Source organism: Cervus elaphus, chromosome 5 (assembly GCF_910594005.1).
Source record: "Cervus elaphus chromosome 5, mCerEla1.1, whole genome shotgun sequence".
Classification (NCBI taxonomy): domain Eukaryota; kingdom Metazoa; phylum Chordata; class Mammalia; order Artiodactyla; family Cervidae; genus Cervus; species Cervus elaphus.
The window spans coordinates 132,697,504-132,721,821 of record NC_057819.1 but is presented as its reverse complement, the minus strand read 5'-3'; the positions used below and the strand labels follow the sequence as shown (position 1 = coordinate 132,721,821).

Here is a 24,318-nt window from a genome sequence, read left to right as displayed (position 1 = left end):
GACCCAGGAATCGAAGCAGGGTCTCCTGCATTGCAGGCGGATTTTTTACCAACTGAGCTATCAGGGAATTAGATGATGGTGTGGTTGCACAACTCTGTCAATGTACTAAAAAAAACATGAAAATTAAAAACTGACCTGAAAAAGGGATCCTTCCTTAACGATCTGCCACCATATTTTTTCTCATAGTACCGCAGGAGAAAAACCCACAGCACGCAGTGCAGGTAAGGCTGAAAGAAAAACAGCTCATGACTAGAACATTTTTGGTTATTTTTTCCCCTGCCTGTACCAACCAAACCAAAAAATCACTATCAATACATCAGGTTCCTCACCATCACTGAAAAAACTCATCATCTTTTTTTATTTTTTTGCATGTCATACAATGAGGTAGAAATAAATGTTAATATAAGCCAAGACAGACTTTTAGTAATGATCTCTGCATATTTTTCTACTGCTGTAAAGTTCATTTGTTGTCAGCTTCGTAAATTATATAAATTTTTTTTAAAAAGCTTTGTTTTTTACTTCTATGGAAGCCAGAATTATTGTTAAATAGAATTAGTGACATGTCAAAAAGCCAGTATATTAAAATGGATGTATGCAATACACAAAACACACATTCGGTAGCAGTAACTCACACACCTGACTTCTCACGTGCCTTTGTTTTTATGCAACGGGATAACAACTAAACAGAGGGTTACAAACCTCTTGACCAAACTACGGTCAAGTGACTTCTTACCGATATAACAGCCACCAGAAGGCTATCCCACGGATCGTAGGTGTCCTCATTTCTCTGAAGATTCTTCCAAGTAATCTGAGACGAGAATGTTTGGAAATTTGTATGCAGCTGTAACACCGTGATACAATGCGATTTGGTCTCTGTCCACAGTCTCTGGCACAAAACTTCTAGAAGAGCCCTTGGGGTTTCCTGAGTGACCGGTGAGGGGAACCAGCCCCCTCCCGCTCTGGAGTCTCTGCTCCTGACGGGACCCTCAGGGGACGCAGGCTGACTGCCAGAGGAGCCAGCCAGACCCCAGAGCTGGCACAGCCAGTCCAGGCCACCGCCGCAGAGGGAGGAGGGCCCGGAGACTCATCACCGCCTCCTCGCCAAGGGACGGGGCTCAGTTTCTGAGCCGGGGCGCGGGGAGCACCCCCGGCGGGGGCGGCTCACCGTGAGCGGCACGGCGGCAGGACCCTTGCCCTGCGGCCTCGGTCCCTGGTGTCTCCTGGGGGTCCACTGTGACACGCTGGGACGGGAATCCAGTGCTCCCGAGTTCTGGGAGCCGCTGGGGCAAATTACCGAACCTCCAAGAAGGGGTCCAAGTCAGACAGAAGCGGGGTGACGGGGGCACCCACAACCTGTGTCTGGAACCTGAAATGGGGGCCGCCTGTAGGACTGACCCCTCGACCCCCGAGTCTGCACTAACTGCTCAGTGTCAGAATTGCAGCATGCCCGGGAAAAGCCCACGTTTGGTGTCAGAGCCTTGTGAGTGGAGGACACCATTTTCTTTGCTGCAATGTGTAGAAACAGTTGGATTGAAATTTTTTTTAAAATGTATTTCATAGCAAACATGTCTCCTCTATAAACTAGCTAGCTGTTCATATTAACAGCCATGTTTTGTAGTTAGATTAAAATCTTCCTCACCCCAAAATATGCCTGTCAGGGCATATATAAATTAAACCTATAAACTGAAGCTAAAAAAGGGGAGAGGAGGGAAGTAGATACATGGGCAGAATTAATCAGCAATCATCCTAAACTAAGAACTCATCACTTAATTTTTTTCTAATCACATAGTAATTGTATTCAATTAACTAGGCTTAATAAAATTTTTATATATTTTTCCTCAAGAAAAATTCTCTCTCACCCCTTTAATACAATGTTTAATCTTTGAAAAACACATCCCAGACAAATACTGACTGCAGTCAGATCATCATTCTAATTTAGGTACATTGTCTGAGGCATGAAAGACCTCATAATAATGAATACAATCCTTCTCCTTTGAGAACTGAAAGCCTAAAATACATGCTTGAAAAGATTCTAGTCATTTTAAACTGCTGCATTAATAACATTTAAATCAAGTAGTAGCAGCTAACTTGATTTTTTTTTTAATTATTTCAGTACAAGAATTAAGATCCCAAAGATTTAGGCAGTATTTATTTATGCTTTTCTAAAAATATTCAAACATCTAAGAGACCTACCTTTATGAAACCAATCAGGCAACCGAGAAGCGGATAGATTGGAATGGTAATGCAAAAGATATAATGAAGAATAATTGTAGCTGTGTTTCCCATGAAGTAAGTTATTTCAGTGACTGCAATGCAAGCCAATGCTGTCTGGAGAGAACGAAGAGAGAACAGGTGAACAGATGTTCAGAAATTTCACACAAACTTCCTGTGTGCCTCAGCGTTAACTGAGCCTTTATTCCTCAAATAAAACAAGGAACCGTAGGAGATGCTTAGCCAGGAAGCACCAGTTAGCTGGTACCAGCTGTTTGTGGCTGGCACCTTGGCCATTCTGTTGCTCAATTGCTAAATCTGTCTGTATAAGTCTGTATTGTTGACTCTCTGCGATCCCCACCTAATGGCAACCCACTCCAGTACTCTTTCCTGGAAAATCCCATGGACAGTGGAGCCTGGTTGGCTACAGTCCATGAGGTCACAAAGAGTCGGACACAACTGAGTGCCAACACACACTTTTGAGTAAGCCATTATTTCAGCCATAAATGGGATATTTATTTGTACAGTACCCCTCATTAGGAAATATAGTTCTTATGACATGAATATGAGGTGTATACTGCCTTTCATTTAGTGATAGATACTTGATTTATAACTCTCTTAAAATCCTATTTTCCTTATTAGAAACCAGCCATTATGGTCAATCTGAGCAAACTCTGGGAGATAGTGGACGACAGGGGAGCCTGGTGCTCAGATTCATAGCCGTTAAGTCTGTGATGCTGACTAACCATCTCATCCTCTGTCATCCCCTTCTCCTTTTGCCGTCAATCTTTCCCAGCATCAGCGTCTTTTCTAACAAGCTGGCTCTTCACACCGGGCGACCCTGGGCACGCTAGGTGTTGAATGCAACAAAACACCAGCCTGTCCTGGAATGGACGGGGCTGAAGACGGACACAGACACAGACAGACACTGCCGCTAGCTATCTAAGTTCTGTGCTTAGAAAAGACACAGTAAGCTTTATGAGTATAATCACAAAAAGGAAAAGAGTTTGTGACTCTCAAATTATGTGCTGTGAAAAGCTGAGACAAAATAGTATAAAATGTGACTTACCACAGAATAGATAAATGACCAAAATTCTTTGGTATTTACAATTTTTTTAAAGGTGAAAGAAGTAATGTAGGTAAACAGAATAACTGATGGAATGTAACCAATAAGGCAAAAAACCTGGAAAACAGAAATTTGTATTTTTATTTAAAAATGAGTAGCTAACCATACATATGATGTAAAATACCAATCACATTAAAATATCAAAGAATAACTATTTTTCAAGTTTTACTGCTCTACAAATTGCTCAAAAAATAATTGAAATTGTGGTAACCTAAGGTGTTACCATCCACCCATCCACAGTTCTCCTAAATCAATAAACCTCATGTTTTCAACTGTTCACACAAACTTAAATAAGTCATTTAAAACAAATACTATTTGTCGTTCTTTTTTATACCAAGTAAAATACTATTTCATCATTTTATTATAAAAAGCAAGCATAATGAGTTACAAGTTTATTTATCTCAAATAAACTATTAGGTTCTATTTTAATGTACAGCACCTTAATGCATTTTATAAATTTGTAAGAAAAGCTTACAAATTTCTACCTTATTAATTTATAAGGTAGAAATTAACATGCAAGGTCAGTATGCTCTCTGGTTAAAGCTGCCATGTTTATTTTCAGCAAATCTAACCTACCAACCTCTGTCTTCCCTTTTTCCTAATATAATTCACAGTAAATTATCTAGGATCAGTCATTCACTGACATACAAATATGAATCCAAATCATTCTCTTCCGTAGTATTTTAAGCCATATTTTAAATTATGGGATAAAAGAGCTTCCTCTTCATGAAATTATTCTCAGGCACAGAGACAAAGGAGATATTTAAAGAAAAAACTTTACGTATTCCTGATGACATACTAGTAGGCCTTCTACATGAAGGATCACCTCAGCTCCAAGGAATTATTTTATAATGGTGAAATCATTGTTTTTAAAAGCCACTTAGAGCAATATGAGCTGCACTGGTTATAGGTACCATATACAATAATTAAATAAACACTGGTTCTATTTTCTGGGACATCATAATTACTTAATCAGATGACTGCCACATTTATAAACATTTAGCTTTTTAAGATAACATTTTATTTATAAATAGCATGAGCACAACTGATGTTAACTTACCACAGAAAGAAACTTGACAGCATAAAAATATAATCCATAATGAAATGCAAACAAACTGCCTAACATCAAAGTAAGGACCACAAAAAATAAGGGGATGTCAACAATAGCCTGTCCGAGCCAATATGCAGAAGGCAACAGACCTGAGAGTTTAAGCTGAGTATAAGCTTTGATCTAAAAAAAAAAAAAAAGGAAAAATTGATTATAATTTTAAACATACTACAAACAAAAATCTCTAGCAAATGATTGCAGAACTCCTAATTTTACATCAACAAGAAGGGTCACATTCCATCAGTAGGTAAAAAAAGCCCTCTGACAGCTAAATATAAATTCCATTTGGCCTTTAATCTGGTTCATTATTTCTGAGGCATACCAATTTCAACAGTATTTTTCAGCATCAAAACACAGCAGTGCTGCTAAGAAACGCAAAACTAAAATAAAGTAACAGGGCCGTGGGGCTTGTAGCTGTGCAACATAAGCCGCCGAAACGTAACTGTTTCTGAAATTCTGTGAACAGAAAAATTATGTTTAGGAAAAAAGGATGCTTACTTTTAAACATTGACCTTTCATGGAAACACTAATAAATGGCTAAGTATCATCGGACTTACAGAGGGCTTTCAGCTTAAGTGCAAAACTTGTACTTGGATGCATTTGAAAACCTCTTATGCATTCGTGTATAGAACAAGAGTGTTAATTGTGATTATTACCACAAGGGAATACCATTTTCACCCGTGTGAACAGGTGAAAATTTAAACAATCATTGTTTTCCTAATATTCTCATTATATAATTTGAAATTTTAAGATCTTCCATAAATGCAAATACCTACCCATCTTATTCAGGTGATTTTTGTCATCTATAAAAACATCTACTCATAATAAAAAAAAAATCTACTCCTAGTAATTCAATGTCTGATATGAAAGAGCTGGCCACAGAGGATGAAAGAGGGATATAAAGATCAGTTAAGAAGAAGAAATGATTTCATAATTGGACAACATTTGTGTTCAATGAACACAAGAACAAAAATATCAATTCCAGTATACACATAAAAACATAAAGCATGCCAAATACAATCATTTTTTGAAAATTCATGTTATTGTCACTCATACACTGCTGGTCGGAGTGTAAAAGGGTTTTATCCACCCTGAAAAACAGATCAACAGTGTCTTATAAAACTAAACAAGCAATCACCATCCAATATAGCAAGTGTACTCATGGGTGTTTATGCCAGAAAAAAGAAAACTCATGTTCACACAGAAACCCGCAGCGAATGTCCAGAGCAGCTTAAGTCACAACAGTCAAAGCTGAAAGAATTCAGATACACACCCTGGAACACTTTTAAACCGCACGACAAGCACTCAAATAATAAGTGACAGGTGTTACTCTTACTGTAATAAATATATTTATGCTCCATTTACTTACTCTCGAAATAACAGCTGCACGTAAGTCTTGTGCTCACACAGAAAAGTTCAGTTTCTTGTCTCAGAATTCTTTTTTTTTTTTTTTGTCTCAGAATTCTTAACAGTCAACTGCACCTGTGATTTTTAACTGAGTCATTACCTTGTGATTCTCTGCATTTTCCATGGCGAAGTAAGGAGGCATTGCGGTAACAATAACCCCAAGTAAAGCTGCTTGGAAGTACAGCTCGATTTTGAAAACGATGTCCGTGATTTCCTGAAAGACAAGCTCAGAGTGAGAAACAGAACGGAGGATCACTTCATATCAAGTCACTTAACGCTTTCTAACAGCCCAGCAGAGCTGAAGAAATGCATCGGGGCACGGCCCTGGACAACGCCTGTGAAGAGACGGGTGCCCAGCAGTTAACATGCAGTGGCCACAGTGCCAGCTCGGCGCTGTGATCCTGGGCAAACGACTGTGCTTTTGTGTTCTTACAGAGGTACGCAGGATAATATGGCATGTTAATTAACATTCACCATTTACTTAAAAATGATATTGCACATGAAGTGCAGTTAACCTGTGCATGAGTGGTTCCAGCAATGAACGTGACTCTCAGGAAGATCTTGATGCCGTCACTGACGCCTGGACTATAAGCCAGCAGGCATCTTGGAGACTCCTCTCCTCCACTAGCAACAGTCATGCCCAAGCTCAGCTACCTATGGAGCCAGGCGCTTCTTATTCCCAGCAGGGTGGATTGTGGCTCCCTCAGGCCAGGGATCTAGGTGCAGACAGCAGATGCTTCAGACAACCTGGTAACCACCTGGTGCCCCAAACAAACTACCCAGAACCACTCTCAGCAAGGCCATCTTCCGACCTGAGCTGGTCCCACGGCAGAACCTAGACGCAGGACGTGAACATCCCCAGCTCAAGTTTTAAGAAGAGGAGACAGGATGAACGTCTGTAGGTTTCATTTGTCGTTATCATTGGCTTTTAATAGTTATTTTACACACACACACACTTCCAACTTTGCTTACCTGAAAGAATGGGGTATTCCAGACCTGGATGCTTTCAGTGACGTTTGAATGATAAAGATAGTAGTTACTAATGATATTCATCAACACGGGTAAAGAGTAAACCATAGTACTGTTGAAAACAGCAGTAAAAACATAGTCCTACAATTAAAAAAAAGAGTTATTATACATAGTATATATGTAAATGAATATATGGTTGCTATGTACCAAGCATATGAATATATGATTGCTTTTCTCACCAACTAAGTTAATTCTCACAATATATATATTGAAAACTGATGCAACAAATCATAGAAATAATACTTAATAATAGATAAAAATAACCTAGTTTGGAATCTAGATATTTTGATATTTTAAACAAAAAAAAATACGATAAATATAATTACATTCGTCATAGCTTTATATATTGGTTTTCCATCATGGCATAAAATATATTACAAGTAAACACAGCAAGCTATTTCCAAAAGTAAATTTTAATCTCCAACTCATAAGGTCAATCAGCAAATGATTAATTTTAGAGGAAAGATTTCAATCACGTGCATTGCTCTCACCTTTTCTGACCGCACCACGTTCAGAGCTGCGCTGTGGGGCGCGGCGGACATGTAGTCACTGTCATTAAACATCGTCACCATTATGTTCTGATTTGTGAAAAAGCTAAGAAGGTCACTGATGTCCGAGTCTGGTATCAGAAAAGAAGCAAATGATAAACAATTAGCTTAAATGAGAAACAGACATGGGCTTTTAATAATGGTGAAGAGCGCTCTTTCTGAAGACCTCCTCTTCCTCAGTTAGCTAAGACGTGAGTAAGAACACTGGCTCTGCAGCCTGGCTGCTGAATTCAAACCTGCACAGATGTGCACAGACCTCAGAGCAGAGGCCAACACAGCAACGGGGCCACGTTCAGCTGCTGCTGCTGCTGCCGTGACTCACGCTGCAAGTGGCCCCATCATGCAAGCAATCCGGCTGATGACTGCTCCAACCAGACTTCTGTGAGAACAAAAACCCACCTGGTGATTTTATGTAACAAGGTAACCTGCCAGCTCAGAGACGCAGAAGCCAGGGGCGGGGTTAGTAACACCCCACCTGGGGGCTGCTGTGTGTTCTGAACAGACTGTACGGACGTCAATGGCCTTCAGACAGTGACCTCAGACGCAGGTCTCCATCTACAGTCTTCAGGATGCCGGGAGCCAAAGGGAGATGCTGAGTCCCACCCGAAGCCTAGCCTGTACCATAACACCTGGGGAATGGGAACAGTTCTCTGTCCATCACCGGAAAGGCCAGGATTCAAGGAAAATGAGTGTGAATTTGAGAAGAACCAAAACCAAACAAAGGAAAACGCTATGGGTGACTGAGCGGTCTGGCTGGTGGCTCAGACTCAGCCACTCAGACTCAGTGTTTTAGTGTCAGAGACGGGTGCTTCCAGGGATACAGTCTCCACTCCTAATCCAGTGTGTTAACAGCACGCGCTTTAGTGTCAGAGACGGGCGCTTCCAGGGATATGGTCTCTACTGATTCAGTGTGTTAACACGTGATTCAGAGTCAGACAGAAGGGCCCTTCCTGTGATACGATCTCTACTCCGAATCCAGTGTGTTAACAACATGCGTTTCAGTGTCAGCAAGACGGGCGTTTCCTGTGACACAGTCTCTACTCCTAATCCAGTGTGTTAATAATAAGTGTTCTAGTGTCAGAGACACAGACACTTCCAGGGATATACTCTCTACTCCTAATCCAGTGTGTTAACAACACGCATTTTAGTGTCACAGAGACAGGCACTTCCAGGGATATGTTCTCTTCTCTAATCCACTGCATTAATCACACGCATTTTAGTGTCAGAGAGATGGGTGCTTCCAGGGACACGGTCTCTACTGATTCAATGCGTTAACACGTGATTCAGAGTCAGACAGAAGGGCCCTTCCTGTGATACGATCTCTACTCCGAATCCAGTGTGTTAACAACATGCATTTCAATGTCAGGAAGATGGGCGCTTCCTGTGACACGGTCTCTACTCCTAATCCAGTGTGTTAATAGTAAGTGTTCTAGTGTCAGAGACACAGACACGTCCAGGGATATACTCTCTACTCCTAATCCAGTGTGTTAACAACACGCATTTCAGTGTCACAGAGACAGGCAATTCCAGGGATATGTTCTCTTCTCTAATCCACTGCATTAATCACACGCATTTTAGTGTCAGAGATGGGTGCTTCCAGGGACACGGTCTCTACTCCAGTGTGTTAACCACCTCCCATCTCTGAGTGCTAGAGCGGTTCTGTCTTCTCGAGACAGCACTGCATCACCTGTGATACAGAAAGCCTCGTGAGGAAGGTAGGGTACCCCTCAATACACAGACTCAGAGGCCGTGATTCCTAGAGGAAATGAAACTTTAGGACCAACGGCAAGGCCTGGGAGATGTGAGATCGACAGCGAGATAGACCAACAGATAGATGGCTGGGTGGAGGGACAGATACGTGGACAGACAGATAGGTAGACTGATAAGACAGGAGTAAGTAATTCTAGATATATTTAAAATATCAAATGGGACAAAACCTTGAAAATACTATAATTTTTGGAGATCAGTAAGAGTGAAATCCAGCCAGAAATAGTTGAGATGACACATGATTCCTCAAATACCAAAAAATGGTCACAACGTCAGAGTATAAGGCTCCATGTGGTACTGCATTTCAGCAACACGAAATGGATATTAAAACCAAAATAAGAATTTTAATAAAAGAAATGAAAAAACATAACGTTTTCTACTCAAGTGTGTTTTCTATCACTACAGACCTTCTTCCTCCAAAAGAAGAGAGGTTACATCATAAACAGAGAGCTAGAATTTAGGAGTGAGGATTTTAACAGTCATCTGTAATCATTCCAAACTGTGATTATAATGCAGGGCATAAGTTTTCAGCTGATAGTGAATCAAAAAGAAAAGATATTAGAATATAGGTGAAGTGCTGGGAAGTGTTAAACTACAGAGGATCTGCGAGTGTAGGAGGGATACAAGAAATGCAACTCTCCAGCGTGTTTCAGCAAGATAAGCAATGAAGCGGCCTGTGTTTTACTGAAAATTTGTTTTGTTAGCTCACTTTAACTTCCTCCTCAAGAACCCTGGGACTATAAACCATCTACACAGATAGGAGATGTTGTAGAAACATCTAATTCATGTCAAATTCTGAATTCGGTTTTAACATTTTGAAAACCAAAGTCTTATTATCAGGTTTTAAAAGTTTTATTCTGAGCTTTGCTCAAAGCCATGGCTTTTAAGTTTTCTTTCATATTTGATACTTATGTGATTAAAAATAATCAATAACAAATCCAAAAATATCCACTACAAATAATGTATTTGATTATAGAGATTTCCATGACAATTGTCCTTTATTCTAATTTTTCAGATAGTCCTTAAAAACTGTTTAAACACTTCTTTGTAGATATGTAACTGCATTAAATATTATATGCCGTAACTCTTTGTAAAGAGTTTTCAAGTTCTGAAGTTTGTTTTGCTCATTATAAACTTTTGAGATGAATTACACTGCTCTGAGAATAATGCCACTACTCTTAAAAAAGGAAATTTTTGAGTATAAACAACATAAATCAAAATATTTTATCACTGGAAAGACTGATGTTAAAGCTGAAACTCCAATACTTTGGCCACTTGATGCAAAGAGCTGACTCATTTGAAAACACCCTGATGCTGGGAAAGATTGAGGGCAGGAGGAGAAGGGGATAACTGAGGATGAGATGGTTGGATGGCATCACTGACTCAATGGACATGAGTTTGACTAAACTCCGGGAGTTGGTGACGGACAGGGAGGCCTGGCATGCTGTGATTCATGGGGTCACAAAGAGTTGGACACGACTGAGCGACTGAACTGAACTGAACACTTAAACCAGAATTTCATTAATCTATTACTCAGCATCAGTGAGGGGTTTTATTTAACGTAGGTTTGTGCAGACAGACCATGCCTTTATCTTGGTACATTTCTAAAACCCAAACCTCCGACCTATGTCCACCCCTCACCCCGGACCCGACAAGCACAGGCTCACAAGCCTGCACACACTCTCACCAGTGGAGTTCTGAAGGAGCAGACTGGTTCTGTATTTATCAGGTTGATCTCCGGGTTTAAGGAAGTATAAGTCTGGAACAAGTCTGATGGGAACCACGGCACTTTTCAAAGAGTGATGCACCAAAAACATGAAAATCTGAACTGTGAAAAAAATTAAAAGTAGAAGCAACCTGAAAGGAAAAAAAAAATATACAGTTGAAGGCATATTAACATGTAAATCTACAAAATAATCTTCCTTCCCGTGACGGTTAAAAGGTACTCATTTAAAAAAGACACTTCTCACAGCTCTCAGTTTCCCACGGGAGCGCGTGATGTCGAGGCTAATCTCTCCCCTCGCCCCCCGTCCCCCTGTGTCCACAGGCCCGTCCTCTGCGTCTGTGTCTCTATCCCCTCCTTGTAAGTAGGTCCATCTGTCCCATGTCTCTGCATTCCACAGACATGTGTTAGTAGCGTTACTTGCTTTTCTCTTTCAGGCTTCCTTCGCTCTGCGTGACAGGCTGCAGGCTCACCCGCCTCACTAGAAGTGACTGTGCTCTTTTTTACGGCTGATGCAGGGGCGGCCTGGAGGGAGGGGACTTATGTGCACTTAGGGCTGCCTCGGGCTGTTGTACAGCAGAAGCCAGTACAACACTGTAAAGCAATGTTCCTCCAATTAAAAAAATAAAAAAGAAAAAAAATAAACACTCCAGCTCCTCAGGCAGGAGAGTGACTGTGCTTACACAGATCTCAGGGACTTGCTTTCGCGTCTCAAGTTGAGGAGGTGAAGCCTGGCGACGGTGGACACCTGCTGCCTCCAGAGGCCCTTGGTGCTCACCAGGGCAGCCTTGCTTTCGGAGAGAATAAGCAAGCTCTGCTCCATCTCGTCGAAGGATTTTGAATCCAACTCTTCCTCCTGCGGCTGCTGAGAAAACACGCTGTAATCTATGTGCCGAAACAGAAGGATGGAAAGTTACGTCATCGCCCTTAGGAAGATGGAAACCTTCCTGAAGCATGTAAACTTCACAGAAGCACACAGCTGGCGGGCAGCGACACGGGACGGAGGGGCTGTCACGGACTTTGTCAACATGATCGAAACTGAACGTGTGCACAGCTCATGACCAGGACGTGCCCTCTCTGGTAGGAGCCCAACAGAACGAGGTGCAAAGGTTCACAGAAACACATGGACAAGAACATCCGTAGCCAGTGCCCTATCCAGCAGCCACACGTGGGACAGAACCCAAATGTCTGTCAACAGGTGAAAGAATAAAAAGCCATGAAGCTTACCTGTAACAGAACAGTGTAAAGCTATGGAAGTGAACAAACTATTGTATAACTATAATAGCTTGATCTTACAGCATCATATTAAGTAAAAGAAACCAGAATATATATAATTAAGAGACACGTTATATGGTTGATGCCAATAGACTGAAACCAGGTGAAACGACTTGATGGGGATAAAAATCAAGATATGTGACTTTCTAAAGAGTGATTCCACTTAAAAGAGGTGAAAAATAATAAAAGGAGATGAAAACTGGCTTCCGCATGAAGACGGAGTTAAAGGCGCTGTAGAAAAAGCCACTGATACCTGAGCAGGGCACAGGCCTCAGCTTCATTCCCACGACACAGACGTTCTCTGGAAGCTGTGTCGTGTCCCTCAAGATGTTGAGCGCCACACACACAAGCGCCTTCCCCATCACGCTGTCAGCCTCAGGCCCACACCTGCTCACGACAACGCACCGCATCCTGACGTCCCTGTCTCCTCTGCTCCCACACCTGTGTCTCCACTCCACTCCATCACACGACGCATACCCGCACCCCTCCAAGTGTCTGAGATCTGAGATTTCCTGTGCGCTTTCCTTCCCTAATCACAATCTAGTGTAAAGAACGGACTTACAGACACAGTGGGGGGAGGAGAGAGAGGGACGAATGAGAAAGCAGCGTGGACGTGTACACGCTGCCATGTGTAAACAGGCAGCGAGTGGGAGACGCTCACAGCACAGAGGCCCGGCTCAGGGCTCCGTGACGACCGAGAGGGTGGGACGCAGAGGCAGGGAGGGTACTCATGCGCTCACAGCCGATCTACCTCGCGTACAGCAGAGACAAACAATACCGTAATGCAATTTTCCTCCAACTAAAAAATAAACAACAAGATTACAGTCTGACACCATGTTCTCTTCATAAAGTGACTTTCCTCCATGACCAAGAGGACCACGCCTGTCTCCTTCACTCCGGGGACCACCCCACGCCCGCCCTGCAGCCCATCAACCCTCCACTCTCAGCCTCACCTTGAGACACACTCATCTCAGCCACGCCACTGACGGTACCTCAAGGTCATGACTGGCTTCCACACTTCCAGGTTTCTCTGTCTTCTATGTTACCAAAATCACCCCTCCTGTTATCACCCAATTCTCACAGCGATCCGCAAGAAGTGACCGCCTTCTTTCCTTAAACACCATGTGGTCCTGGCTCCCGCCTCTCCTCTCGTGAAGAAAGAAAGCGCAATAATGGTGCCTTCCTGGCCAGCGCTTCCTGCCCTTCACCGCGCACCCTCGGGCGGCCCCTCTACTGTGTCTAAGGCGCCACACCTGACCCCCCAGGGCCGTGTGTACACAAGTGACCGCAGAGTGTGTGTCCTCAGCCCTAACACCCTCTCTTAGCTCTAAGCATGTGCATCACAGCCCACGGGCAGCTCCACGGGGATGTCTACCAAGCATCTCAAACAACACAACAGAAATCACACCTGGAATCCTTCCTTCCAGGAACTGGCTGTTCCCCTTTTGTCAGGAAACAGCGATTCCATTTCCAGTTCTCAGGCTCAAAGGTTAGATGCTTTCCTGACTCTGCCCTCCCCCAACCCCAGACACGAGCCCAGCAGCAGGTCACCACCAGTGCCCCTAACACGACCCAAATCTGTTTGTATTTCCCAGTTTTCACAGCCATCCAAGTTCAAACAAGGATCAGCGGTAACAGCTTCCCGACCACTCTTTCTGCTTCCAGACCTCTTTCACAATCCATCGGTCATCCAACAGCCAGAACGCGCTTGTTGAAAATATGCATCAGATCATGTCACCCCTTTGCTCTAGAACTCTCTGCATGCTTCACATTACACAGTACAGAGACAAACGGAATGCTCCTGCAGACCTTTGGAGACTACACATGTCCTTCCCTGGCCTGCACTTCCAAGCTCCTCACGGCCATGCTCGCCCTGGCTCTCTGGCAGCCCTCCTCTGTCACCAAAAACATCCAACCCAGTCCTCAGTCAAGATCGCTAGGGCAGCAACTCCCTCTTCCTAGAAGACTCTTCAGTAAAACCTTATCTTTCCTGCCTCTGGATCTCACTTTAAGTATCATCTCCTCATGTTCCCCTGAGATACAATTTAAGTTACCTGCCTCCCCAGACTGCCCCACTGTTTCCTTCACAGCGCCTACCACTGTCCACAAACATCTGAGCTACTTATTTACCTGTTTACTCCTGCCCTTTCCTTCCCCAAACATACACCCCACATGCTTACACAGTCACTGTCGGAATCACCGCCTAAAATGTTTTGTTCTATTTGTTTTTACCTGCTTGGTCAATTTCCGCTTCAACTTCTAGCTTTAAGAATACATCTTCCAAAGTCGTCATGGAGACACCATAAGAAATAACACCTAAGTTTGAATGAGTGTCTAGAGCAGAAAATAAGCCTAAAAGGAAAAAAATGAAAGAACTTTGTATAGCTAAGCATACTGTCACGAATGATTCTAAAACGTCCTTTAAAAGTAGAAAACGACTGAATTTACTGTGCTGCCACTGTGGTTCCCAAACTTTCTGGTCTCAGAACCCCTTCAACATTCCTAGAAATTGCTGACGACCCCACAGAATGCTTGTTGGGGACATGTACCTATTAGATGTGAACCATGACATAAATTTAAACTAAGGAATGTTTTACAGACAGAATGATAGGCAGAGTACACTAAGTTGACATGTATACTTCAGTTAGTGATTCCTTTTCTTCAACCTAATTCAGCTAACATAGAAAGTTTCTATATAATTATAGGAATGCTATGGGATTTCTGTATAACTTATCTTCAGCAGTAATATCCTTATGGTTATTAAGAGATCCCTCAACAGGTAAAGGAGACGGAGTTTGAGTTCCTCATCAGAATGCAGAAAATTAAGGCTACAAATAAGATAATTCAAGGATTTACTGTATAATAATGTAATTCATTATGAAATCATGAAACTGGAAAGGCACTTGAGGGTTTACACAACCATGTATGTGTGTGTGTTGTGTGTATATCTGTATGTGTACACATTTGTGTATATACACACGTGCATGTGCGTATATGTGTGTACACATTTGTGTGTGTGTGTGGGTATGTGTGTATACATCTGTGTGCATACACATTTGCATGTGTGTATATGTGTGTCCAGATTTGTGTGCATGTGTGTATATGTGTGTATACACTTGTGTGCATGTGTGTATGTATGTGTGTACGTATTTGTGTGCATGTGTGTATATATATATGTGTGTGTATTTATATTCTTATTCCCAGGGGACCTACAAACAAAGGGGGCAGTTTCTTTCCTGACAACGCAAACAATTATTTATGTAAGTTAACATACTAGTTAGGAATTTCTTACATGACATTTATACAAAAAAAAAAAGAAACGCTGGCTTACAGCATTTCTGGTTTCTAAAAGTAAAATAAAGCAGAAACAGAATATTAACTCTGGGTACCTGGAAGCGTGTAAATGTTACACAGAAAATAAACCAAGTAAAACACCAAGTAGATTCAGAGAGCTGGTCCCCCAAGCGGGACCCGAGTTCAGTGACCATGAAGCCAGAAGAGGGAATACCTGAAAACTTGTCCATGTCCTTGAAAGGCAAGCTGTACACTATCTGCTGCTCGCTCTGTTGTAACACGGTGGCCGCAGGGACGTGTTGTTCGACCAGAGAAGAGAGAGATTCTGCGGCACAGCATCTGTCTACGTACATGCTGGAGAAAACCCAAAACCATGATTTCTCACAATGACTCTGAACAGCCCAAAGTAAATGCTGAATGCTTTAAGCAAAACAAGTGCCATAGGGCTTCCCTGCTGGCTCAGTGGTAAAGCAGGAGACACGGGTTCGATCCCTGATCCGAGAAGATCCCACATGCCCGGGAGCAACTAAGCCACGTACGTCACAACTAAGGCGCCTGCACTGAGGCTGGGAGCCGCAACTCCTGAAGCCTGAGCACCCTAGAGCCTGCGCTCTGCAAAAGAGAGGCCACGGCAATGAGAAGCCTGCTCACTGCAGTGAAGAGTAGCCCCTGCTTGCCGCAAATAGGGAAAGCCCGCACAGCAGGGAAGACCCTGCAGCAAAAATTAAATAAACAAATAAAAATAATTTAAAAAAAAAAAAAAAAGGAACAATACCTCAGCCGGTAGCCAATTCCCCATTTGCTTTTGAGAAAAATTGAAGAACCAACACATTTTAACATTCCTTGTGATATGACAGCTTTCCTATCTGCAAAAAGAGATTGGCGTTTCAATTTTACCATCTGTGACAGCATTAATAACGTGTTTACATTTTCTGGATTATCCTATGAGACACCAATGTTAATACAGTAAATTATCACATTAATTATCACTACATTATTACAACAACTTCCCACACGTGGGAACAACTGAGTGCACCCTGGGCGATTCTGTGGGAGGGGCCCCCGGAAGTGCGTCTGGCTCCCACGCTGGGCGGGCAAAGCCTCTGCGCGTTGCCGACCCTGCCCTGCGCCGGGTCCGCAGTCACTCATGCCAGGAGTGGGACTGTGAGGGGGCCTGTGAGCTTTCGTGGCGATTACCGAACCTGGAGGGTCAGGGGCTCGCCCCCAACACAAAAACATGTGATTTTAAAAGCAGTATAATAATACCTTTTTGGTGAAGAAAGCACAATGTATTTATTCCTCAGAATTTAGCATTTCTATGTCTAATTCCCATTTGGGCCCAAGACCTCATCCTTTAAAAAACCAAGTTAAAAAATCTCACCAGCGAGAATGTCGGCTTCATCCATGAAGTGAGTACTAAACACTGTCACCCGGTTCGCTTTTCTGTATCTCAGAAGATTCCAGACAATATGACGAGAGCACGGGTCCATCCCAGCTGTTGGCTCATCCAACAGGAGCACCTGCATGCAAAGGGGTGGGGAGATGGGGAAGCCTCAGGAAAACCAAGGTATGTACAATCTATGTGGGCCCCGAAATGCCTCCCCATTTAGTCACTGTATTAAAATGCACTAGGTCTGAGTTTTCCACTCACACCTGACTTAGCAACTTAAAAAGTGATCAGTTTGGCATGTGACTCCTTTCTTAGGTTTTAATTTTAAAAGACTAGTGTCTGTAATATATAAGTCCTAAGTATAATAACAATCAGATAAATAAACAGAAACAAAACACTGAAAAACAACACTGGGTGTATTGCTTTTGGCTAGACAGGTAAATTTTGTAGAGGTGACAACTGCTCATTAGAGAATTATGTTCCACATTAGCTCAAGGAAAGCAGTTCAGGACTATCTTTCACTTCAGAAACATGGTGGTGGGGACTGGAAGAGCGACTGCCATCAGCTGGGACCCCGGGTTCCCCCCGGGCCACAGCGGCGGGGTTAACAGGGCCGGGCGGGGGACCCCGGGACTCCTGGCTGCAGGCAAGCACCTGGCAGCCTTCTGACACAGGGCCCAGCCCTGCTCAGCTTCCACAGGGCTGAGAACAGTGCAGAACAGACACAGACAAAGCAAGTCCACAGAACAGTGAGAGACAGCGATTCCTTTGTTCTGTCTTTATTATTAGAGTATCACTATAACTGTAACAAATGTACAGAAGACTGCAGTGAGTAATAGAACAGTACTTTTACAGCCACCACTGAAATTTAACACATGTTATTTTACTTCAGATCTTTTTTTAGAGAAATAAAACACTGCAGACGTAAGTGGAGTCCATCTGACCCCTTCCCCTTCTGAGAGATGACCACTGTCTTCAAGAGGTTGTGTATCTTTCTGACTTCAGTTTTAAAACTTTATTATTATAATTACATTCATAATAATGTATAGCATTTTATGTATGTTTCATATACTGTGTCTATGTATATATTTCTACAACTTGCTTTTTTATTCAAATTAATTTAAAACTATCTCATCAACAACACTATTATCTGCTCACCTTTGGGTTCCCGAGAACAGCAATTCCTAAAGACAGTTTTCTTTTTTGGCCACCACTTAACTTTTTAGCCTGATTATCTTTGATAGCCTGCATGTCTAAATCCAGTAAGACTCTCTGCACCTATGAAGAAAAGTGTGAATAAACGTTTTTTACATCTCATCATGTACATAATTATCAACACTAGTTTTTAAGTGCTCCAATTTATTATCAACCTTTAAAATGTTCTCCTGGTACAGACTTTAATTTTGACATACTGCTGTTGTTTAGTCACTAAGGCACGTCTGACTCTGCAATCCCACGGACAGAGGAGCCTGGTGGGCCACAGTCCATGGGATTCTCCAGGCAAGAATACTGGAGTTGGTTGCCATTTCCTCCTCCAGGGGATCTTCTCAACCCAGGGATGGAACCCGTGTCTCCTGCATTGGCAGGCGGATTCTCTGCTGCTGAGCCACTAGGAGAAGCCCAGTTTTGACGCATACCCACCAATAATTTTGAAATAAAAAAGATTGCTGATGGGAGGGCCTGTTTTACTTCGGTGACCCCTGGCTGGTGGGGAAAAGGGGGCCAGTGCAAAGGCTCCGTGTGTATGTGTCTGTCGGGCAGGGGAAGCGGGTGGAAGTGAAAAGAAAAGAATCACCCACATGGAGAGACTCGAGTCCTCCAGACGGAATGAGGACTTTTCTATGTGCTGCAACTTTTGCTCCAAGTTCCATCTGATTCTTTAAGATGACTTTCTGCTCACTGGCTCAGAGGAGGTTTTTATATTTACATTTTCAAGCATATTTTCATTACACAGATTACTGCAAAAGGTTACTAATTTATAGTGAATAAGAGTAAAGGTTTCTACACAGATAACACACTTCCTGTATGACAGCGTTGGCTGGTATTCCTTTGACAGACGCCAAAATGGACAGGTTTTCCTCTACCGTCAGGACATCAAAGTGTATGTCTAGCTGTGGACAAATGCCAATCATTTTCCTGGCTTCAAACATTTCATCTATTTCTGAGACTCTGTGTCCATATATGGATGCGAACCCTAAAAAGCAAAATATACATTTACATTAAATACATTAAATATCAATAAGTATATTTACATTAAATATATTAAATATCAATAAATATCAATATCACATACTTATTGATATTTAATATATTTAAATACTAACAAGTATAAATACCAATACGTATGATAATTTAACAATTTAGTTATTTGTATGTATTAATAACAGACATAAAATAAGAGTTAGTATACATCTAGAAAACACAACACACCCTAATTTCTATACGAATGGTGATCTGCTTCCACTTATATTCCAGCCTCATTTATATTCCCTATAATTGTCCTTCATTTTCAGGGCGTATTACAGAGCAGAGAGAGCAAGGAATCAGAGGTTTAACATTAAGTATAATTATCCACTGATGCATGAATTACACTATTAATAATATTCCAGCAACAATTTTCCCCTATTTCTAGGCACTATGCAGTGGCAAAGAGAACAAAGAAGTTAAAATTTACCCTTGACCAGCTGCGTAACTTTGGGAAAATCACTTGATCTAAATTTGAGCTTTCTTATCCTATAAGCTGAATATTAATATATACCACTTTACTTAAGAACTATTAAATCAATGTGATAGTGTGGAAAATTGTACCAAAAATAATAAATCCTTACATGAATGAAAGATATTATAATTACCATCAGAGAGTAACACAGAGATAAGCGACAAAATCAAACTAATTTTAAAAGTTAAACCACTGCTGATATGTGGCAGAGGACAGCATAATACTGTGGAGCAGTTATCCTCCAGTTAGAAACAAAGTTAAACCACATCTAAAAAGATGCAGAACCGATACACGGAAACTCAGCCCTTTCCTAAAGTGAAATATTTGCTGCCCTGCAGCTCCACGTGGTTCTGGAAAACGGGAGCTGCTGTACTGAATTCTCACCTACAACCACATACGGCAACCACATATAGCAGTTACACGTTTGAGGGATCGCTCTAAAAACTCTAAGGAGAGTGTACTGACATCTGTCATTCTTTCCTTCTGAACTTACTGGTGCTCACTTAGAAATCTTCATTTTCTCAACCAAAACGTCTATAGGCCTCATTTAATTTCCAATTAATTGGTTTATCCTTCCTTGAAAATGAACAATAAATATAAACACAAGTAAAATAGCTGATAAAACAGGTACAAAATTAGATCATTTTTACTTAAATATGACTGAATCATCTTTATTTTCTGCTGAAGAATAAATGAGTGTAATAAAAAGGAGAAAAAACGAACACAGAAGTTGATACCAAATCACTGACAAAAATCAATCAGTACACATTTCAAGGATAAGTAAATGACCATGGTACCTTAGTTACTAACCCTAATAAAACGAATTAACAGATCCTTAAGTCAGAAAACTCTTACCATCCGAGGGCGGGCACAGCCCACACAGAATATTCATCAGGGTGCTCTTCCCTGTGCCGCTGTGGCCAAGCAGGGCAGTGATCTGGCCCTCGTATATGTCAAAGGACAGACCTGGTGCGGGAAAAAAGGACGCTCAAATTGATCTTCATTTGCTGAGTCTTGCACAATAAGATAAATCATAATACTTGAGCAATCTTGAAATAAGTCAATAAATTTAAAGACAGAAGTTACCAGCATATTTAATAATGTAAGATTTAATATTGTAACACAACAATAATTCTTTCTTATAGTCAACAGTATGAATAGTAAGAAAAGGTAACACAAAATAAACTTTTATTTTTTTGTCACACTGACAGAGTTAGAGGGGGCACAAAATATTGGGAGGGGGGTTTCCATGTACCCACTTTTGGGAACTCCCGAGGGTATTAAGAACCAGAGTCTCTTATGCCTCCTGCATTGGCAGGCAGGTTCTTTACCACTAGTGCCACCTGGGAAGCCCTGCATACACATGCGTGACAAAAAAATTAGAAAGGACATGGATTTGTTTTAAGAATTGACAACTTTTCATCTTAGTAGATATTACTTTTTTCTTTTACTACCTTGACATTGTTAACTTTTATTCTGAACATTAATCACATAAAGAAAGTATCTCTAGAGGAAAGATAGAAAATTGTGGTAAAAGGGTTTAAATTTCCCATTTGTACCCTAATCCTACAGACTGAACACTAGGAGTTACTCACTTCTCAAAGCCTCCACATTTTCACCTTTCTTTCTGTGGGTCTTCTGGATACCACTGATTCTGAAAAACACCAGTTACTACTTTAAGTATTTCAAGCAATCTCCAAGTGTGTGTCCCTGTGCATGATATTTTTAATCAAAGCTGTCATATTTAATGGGAATAAAGTATCTTCCTACTAAAACAATAAACCAAAGAAACCTGGCAACAATAGTAAAAGTATTTTAAAGAAACTACAAGAAAAGAGTATATTACTTCTCTCCATTTTAAGTGTAATTCATTCATTTTTCATGATAAGCCAACCTATAAAAAGAAACTGAAACATTTGACTCAAGCAAATTTTTATTTCATATTTGATTCTTTTCGATTTGTAATTAATACTTATCATATCAGTTAAGGGAGATTAAAAATCAGATGCTTTTTCACATCGGTACACGTTTCAAACTGTCTTGAAGTGATTTTCTTCTTGCACTTTAAATGTTTTACATTATTTTTTAAAGAATTAATGGTCTTGCTCATTAGTTTAACTTTTACTCTTAAGAAGGTCTACCACCAGTTCACTGATTGCATCTTAAATACCTAACTCTCCTCTGCATGTGTATGTTTTTCTTGAATTTAAAAAACACAAACTATACTCCAGTTTTTCTTTCACTTTTCTCTCTTTTCCCTTTCTCCTTTTTTTAAATTTGGTTTTGACTGAACTAGTAAGGAATAGTTATGAATTTCTCTGGTTCTCTGAAATTAAGCTGGTGTGACAAGTTAATTATGTCACAGTTTCTAAGGGTCTATCAAATTAACAGTACAATTTAATGTCTGGCACGTCTCAGACAATGTAGCTCGAATAAAAATAGAAAACTAGTATCTATTGCTTCAATTTACATGGTTTTAGTAGCTAAGTAGTGTCCAACTCTTGCGACCCCATGGACTATAGCCTACCAGGCTCCTCTGTCCATGGCATTTTCCAGACAAGCATATTGGAGTGGGTTGCCATTTCCTTCTCCAGGGGATCTTTTCAACCCAGGAACTGAACCCAGGTCTCCTGCACTGCAGGCAGATTCTTTACCAACCGAGCTATGAGGGAATCCCTCTTAATTTACATAATGAAGAAATTTTAAAATGGCTTAATTTTATAAATACTAGATTTTATTACTTAAAAAATTTTCTATTCAAATGTAAAGTGTCAAACCTAGAAGCAAATTTATTCTCAATGGTTACAAAGAACATAAAAACTTAAAAGAGAATTAGCCCTTGGTACTGTTTTAAAAATCACAAAATGTGTACCAAATCTGCTAAGATACCATGCTTACATATATTACATAAAAGACAGGATTTACATGTGGCATGTCCCATGAGCAGTTCTTAAGACCTAAACTGCCAGAGATGAAATCATACCTGATGGCTTCTTTTCCTATAAATTCTGAAGAAACAGGCTCAACAATTTCACTAAAACTGACATTCCCATTCATGTTGCCCTCCGATAACTCCTTATAATTCCTTTTGCTCTTTGACCAATATGATGGCTTCAGAAAATAAAATGATGATCTCCGTAAGCCAAATTCTCCTGAAAAACAGAGAGAGAAAAAACAAAAACTGAGTTATCCTAACAAATTATTTCTGAAAACTAGTGTTTAAATCGGAAAGGCAGTCTGTGACTCTGCCACAGCGGACAAGACCCCGTCTGCGCTGTGACTAGTGACCAGGCGCAGCGACTGATCCGGTGGCAGGTGCCGGCGCTGCCTCCTGGGGGCTCAGACACTAAAGAATCTGCTGGCAGTGCAGGAGACCTGGGTTCAACCCCTGGGTCGGGAAGATCCCTGGAGGAGGGCATGGCTGTCCACTCCAGTATTCTGGCCTGGAGAATCCCGTGGACAGAGGAGCCTGGCGGGCTACAGTCCATGGGGGCACCAAGGGTGGGACACGACTGCCTAAAATTTAGACATAAATTACTAACTCAACAATGTGGGAAAAATAGAAGTCTTACTGACAGACAACTCCTGTCCATAAAGTTTCAGGGTTGCTGCGAGTCCGCGGAATGTAACAGGTGAGCCAAGCACATGTTCCGCCTTAGAGACTTCCCTCATTACGAGGACTTGTACGTACCTGAGGCTAACATGCCGCGTACAACGTGAGGCATGAGTGCTCACCAGGGCTCAGAGGGTGAAGGGAGCACACTGGGGTGTCTGAAGCTTCAGTCAGCATCACCTCAGGCTTTTGGGAGCAGGCAGTATTCGGAAAGGCTGCTACAGCTCACAGAGAGGACTTTTTAGCAGCAGGAGAGTAACAGGGCAGGACGAACAGGAGACTCCGGTCTGGCTGCCCACGGCACGGATGGACTTTCTCCCGTTCTCCCCAAGGAATCAACATTCCCCATCCCTTCTAACACGCCCCCCCACCCATGACCATGTTTCAGAGGGATCTGCTCCCAACTAGAGAGAGTCCAGTGGACCCGATGGGCACCGTGCAGGCTCTGGTGACCCCTCTGCTCCAGCCATGCACAGGTACCAACTAGAGAGAAGCGAAGGGCTTGCTGGGCACAGGCCCCTGTCCCTCTCCCACTGGACATGAATGAAGAAGCACAACCCCATGCGGCAGCAGGAGGTAAATCCACCAGACTCTGAGACAGGAGCCGCCACATGGAGAGGTGGGACCCTGATGACACAGCCAAGCCAGGCAACCAACTGGGAGCCCACCCTCACTCCGGACTCTGAATGAAGCCATTGATTTCCTTCTCGTTTAAGACAATTAAAAAGGTCCTCTGTTACATGAGTGAGTAAACATAATCTGAGTTAAAAAACTCAAAAACAATAAACCATTAATCTTGTAAGAAAAAAATATTAAGGTAACTTTATGTGGACAAAAACCTGAAAAATCTTTCAAGTAAAATTCAATAACTATCTGCATACCTGGAATGACTTGATCAAGATAAACAGCCAAGAGGATGTAGAAAATGCTGTTAAGTATCAGCATCATAAGAGTGATAATTAGAGGATATGGGCCTTCAGTCAAATTAGAAAATAAAGCACCTTCATCAACGTCTTCTAAATGCATGACCTGAAAAACAGAAATGCCCACCCGATAATACAAAAGTGGTCAAAAACAAGCAAAAGCCAACAGTAATGTCCAGAGTCAA

At 41.7% G+C, this 24,318-nt stretch overlaps 1 protein-coding gene across 6 annotated transcripts in view; it reads right to left on the bottom strand.

Annotated features, from left to right (window-relative positions):
• ABCA5 (ATP binding cassette subfamily A member 5) overlaps window positions 1–24,318 on the bottom strand; it is a 56,123-nt gene that overhangs the window by 10,560 nt on the left and 21,245 nt on the right. For all 6 annotated transcript variants that reach the window (XM_043905689.1, XM_043905694.1, XM_043905690.1 and 3 more), the window contains 20 exons: window positions 24,092–24,239; window positions 22,581–22,749; window positions 21,193–21,251; window positions 20,453–20,563; window positions 18,897–19,072; window positions 18,037–18,156; window positions 16,870–17,008; window positions 16,264–16,354; window positions 15,703–15,842; window positions 14,427–14,546; window positions 11,603–11,804; window positions 10,884–11,053; window positions 7,373–7,500; window positions 6,825–6,962; window positions 5,953–6,066; window positions 4,398–4,568; window positions 3,281–3,394; window positions 2,194–2,328; window positions 734–808; window positions 136–227 (listed from right to left, as the gene is read on the bottom strand). In XM_043905689.1, coding sequence (XP_043761624.1) covers window positions 136–227; window positions 734–808; window positions 2,194–2,328; window positions 3,281–3,394; window positions 4,398–4,568; window positions 5,953–6,066; window positions 6,825–6,962; window positions 7,373–7,500; window positions 10,884–11,053; window positions 11,603–11,804; window positions 14,427–14,546; window positions 15,703–15,842; window positions 16,264–16,354; window positions 16,870–17,008; window positions 18,037–18,156; window positions 18,897–19,072; window positions 20,453–20,563; window positions 21,193–21,251; window positions 22,581–22,749; window positions 24,092–24,239 — 2,612 coding nt within the window. The remainder of the gene's footprint in view (window positions 1–135; window positions 228–733; window positions 809–2,193; window positions 2,329–3,280; window positions 3,395–4,397; window positions 4,569–5,952; window positions 6,067–6,824; window positions 6,963–7,372; window positions 7,501–10,883; window positions 11,054–11,602; window positions 11,805–14,426; window positions 14,547–15,702; window positions 15,843–16,263; window positions 16,355–16,869; window positions 17,009–18,036; window positions 18,157–18,896; window positions 19,073–20,452; window positions 20,564–21,192; window positions 21,252–22,580; window positions 22,750–24,091; window positions 24,240–24,318) is intronic.